Raw genomic sequence first — 3,506 nt, 5'->3', positions numbered from 1 at the left:
CAGGGGAGGCCGGGCGGCCCTCGGCGAGGCGCTGCGGCAGCGCGGGGCTTGTAAACAGATCCGGCCGCACGTGACCATGTGAACTACCTGCCCGGGCGACGTGTATTGTCCTCCCCGGGAGCCGCGCCACAAAGGAGCCGGGCGGTGGAGCGCGGGGGAAGAGCGAGCGAGCGAGCGGGGAAGAGCCGGCCGGCGTGCTAAGATGGCTGAAGGCGCCCGGCGAGGGTGAGCGGGGGGCGCGGCGCAGGACAGCCGTCCTGACCTCGGGGCCCCGCGGCCCGGCGCCGCGAGCCACCATGTCCTTCGCGCTGGAAGAGACTCTGGAGTCGGACTGGGTGGCTGTTCGGCCCCATGTGTTCGACGAACGCGAGAAGCACAAGTTCGTCTTCATTGTGGCCTGGAACGAGATCGAAGGCAAGTTTGCCATAACCTGCCATAACCGGACGGCCCAGAGGCAGAGGAGCGGTTCCCGGGAGCAGGCGGGGGCGCGGGGAGGCGCCGAGCCCGGCGCCCCGGCCTCCGATGGGACCCGCGGGCCTGGCAGCCCGGCGGGCAAGTGCCGGCCCGAGGCCGGTGCTTCTGCTACACCCGTCCGGAGCCCCGGGCCCCGGAGGAGCCCGATTTGGGCGGACGGCGGCTCTCCGCGGAGCCCGCGCAGCCTTCGAGGGGACCCACTGCTGCGGGGTCCGGCGGGCAAAGGGGCGGAGAGTCCACTCCGGAGCCCCGCGCGGGCCAAGCCCAGCCCGGTCCGGAAAGGAGCTGAACCCAGAGATGCGACGAGGCCTGCCACTGCAGCATCCCCTCCGGCGCCCAGGGAGGCCCCCGTGTCCTCGGTGCGGGTAGTAAGCGCCTCCGGGGCGGTCTCCGAGGAGATCGAGGTGCTGGAAATGGTGCGGGAGGACGAGACGCCCCTAACAGTCACCGACGCGGAGCAGCCGCCGCCCGCCGCCGCCACCACCACCGAGCCTGAGTCTCCCGCCGAGGAGTGCAGTTGGGCTGGGCTCTTCTCCTTCCAGGATCTGCGCGCCGTGCACCAGCAGCTCTGCTCGGTGAATTCGCAGCTGGAGCCCTGCTTGCCGGTGTTCCCCGAAGAGCCTTCCGGAATGTGGACGGTGCTGTTTGGGGGCGCCCCTGAGATGTCCGAGCAGGAGATCGACGCTCTGTGTTACCAGCTCCAGGTTTACCTTGGACACGGCCTGGACACTTGTGGCTGGAAGATCCTTTCCCAGGTGCTCTTCACGGAGACCGATGATCCTGAGGAGTATTACGAGAGCCTCAGCGAGTTGAGGCAAAAGGGCTATGAAGAAGTGCTTCAGCGGGCCCGGAAGCGCATTCAGGAGGTAAGGAAGGACCCCTCCCCCCTTTGCAAAGCCCGCGGTCATCAGGGTTCTTATCCGTCTCTGTGGGGGAGTGTGCCCGTGGGGTGTTTTCTTTTCTGCACTCAGGAAAAAGTAGAGCCGCCTAGGAGTTCCTGTCTCCCCGTCATTCCTTCCATTGCTTTCATTGGCTCGGTGAAGGGCCTTTGGTAAGTCTTAAGATTGCTCCCCCACTTTTCAAACAGATCTCATGGAGTAAGTGTATCCAGTTTATTATTCAGTTCCAGTGATAAGACGAAAGCCACTCAAAGGAAAAACAAAAAAAGAGAAAGATATCACGAACTAAGTGAATTTTACTCTGCCCCTAAAGCTTTTGCAGCAGCAGTAACAGCCCAGATAATCAACACTTTCCTGCTGTTTACTCATACTAATTTGTCTTAATGGAGCAGAATTGATCTGCTTTTTTTCCCTCCTTGTGCTGTCTGAGAATGTGGGCAGATTTAAAATACTTATTTCCTTTGCAGGGTTGGGAATGAAATACAGTGCAGTAAGCATGCTATACCTTAGCCCTGGATTCATTTTAAAATGTGACTTGTCCTAGTGGAAACCAACCAAGTAACAATTGGAAGTAAGCTGTATTTTTTTTTTTTTTTAGGTTAACTCAAGTCTTTACAGATGGCTCAGGTTTCAGTCCTGTTTTAGGGAGAAGGAAGGCTCTGTGTGAGTGCATTATGCATTTGTACTTTGTAGAAGAGTAAAGAGTGGAAAACGTTTTTTGTTTTTGTTTTCTTCAAATTAACCCGTAAAATAACAGGAAATAATGGGGAATTCCTGAACAATTAAGCTATACTTACAGAGCTCTACTGTGTGTGTGTATGTGTATGTGTATGTGTGTATATGTATTCATGTATGAAGTCATTCCTAATTTCATTCCTAATTACTGAGGAAACTTTACTAAGAAAAAAAGTACTTAAAGCTAGTTTCTTCTAATGGACAGTACATGTAGTTTCTCAAGCAAATTACTGCTTTTAGAATTAGTACGAAGATTGGATTTGGGGAGGAAAATGCTTTCTATGGTGTTTTTATTGGAATCTTGGCATAGACAAAGTTTCAGTCTTCTATGGTGTTTTTACTTTAATCTTGCCATTAGATAAAGTTTCAGTCCTCAGTTTGTTTTCATAGAATATTAGGTATTTTTTTTCTTTTTCTTGCTAGTCCTGGGGATTGAACTCAAGGCCTGGACACTATTCTTGAGCTTCTTTTGCTCAAGGCTAGCACTCTACCACTTGAGCCCCAGCATCACTTCCAGCTTTTTCTGTTAATGTGGTCCTGAGAAATCGAACTCCAGGCTTCTTGCATGCTAGGCAGGCACTCTACCACTAAGCCATATTCCCAGCCCTGTTAGATATTTTTCTGCCACTGCTTTTACACTTCCTGTATCCACATTTTTCACTCCTTCAGGTTGATTACGTTCTGTTAAGTGTTACCCATGGTAATATGATCCTAGAGTTCTAGGAATCTGTTTTTACTTCCATCTCACTTTTGCAGTCTTTTCTTCCTTAAAGTCTTTGTGGAAGGAAGTTACAGACACTATGTATTCTTGGTATTAATATTGAGCTGTACACTTCTTTTAAACTTTAGAACAAAGTTAGTGCTTCTCTTAGTCCACTACATATATATGTAGCATTTTTTCCATATTAGAATTATTTTCATACTTGAATGGTCCGATTTCAATTTTAATGATACTGAAAAAAGGTGTCTGTCTTTGGTTTTAGAATTCAAATGGGTAGCTGAGTGCCCGGTGGCTCATGCCTGTAAAATCCTAGCTAATCAGGAGGCTGAGATCTGAGGATCACCGTTCAAGTCAGCCCAGGCAGGATAGGCCATGAGACTCTTTTTTTTTTTTTGGGGGTCCGGTTATAGGCCCTGAACTCTGGGCTTGGGCGCTATTCACTGAGCCGCCTTCCCAGCCCCCAGGCCGTGAGACTATCTCCAATAAACCACTCAGAAAACCAGAAGTGGCTCTGTGGCTCTAGTGGTGTAGAGTGTTTGCCTTGAGCTGAAGAGCTAAAGGAGAGTGCCCAGACCCAGAGTTCAAGCCCCACGACCGACAAGACAAAAAAAAAATGGGTTGAAAATAAACTGCCAAAAAAGTACTCTTCTAGTTAAATTTTTTTTTTTTTTTTTTTT

The 3,506-nt window shown here is 51.1% G+C and overlaps 1 protein-coding gene across 1 annotated transcript in view; it reads left to right on the top strand.

The window, feature by feature from the left end:
* Positions 1-92: 92 nt before the first annotated feature.
* Positions 93-3,506, top strand: part of Jmy (junction mediating and regulatory protein, p53 cofactor) — a 69,980-nt gene continuing 66,566 nt past the window's right edge. Inside the window, exon 1 of the mRNA XM_013015809.1 lies at positions 93-1,340. Within this exon, the coding sequence (XP_012871263.1) occupies positions 297-1,340 (1,044 nt within the window). The 5' untranslated portion in view covers positions 93-296. The remainder of the gene's footprint in view (positions 1,341-3,506) is intronic.

This window comes from Dipodomys ordii, unplaced genomic scaffold (assembly GCF_000151885.1).
Source record: "Dipodomys ordii isolate 6190 unplaced genomic scaffold, Dord_2.0 Scaffold28, whole genome shotgun sequence".
Classification (NCBI taxonomy): domain Eukaryota; kingdom Metazoa; phylum Chordata; class Mammalia; order Rodentia; family Heteromyidae; genus Dipodomys; species Dipodomys ordii.
Note: the sequence above shows the minus strand (reverse complement) of the source record. Positions and strands in the feature narration are given on the sequence as shown.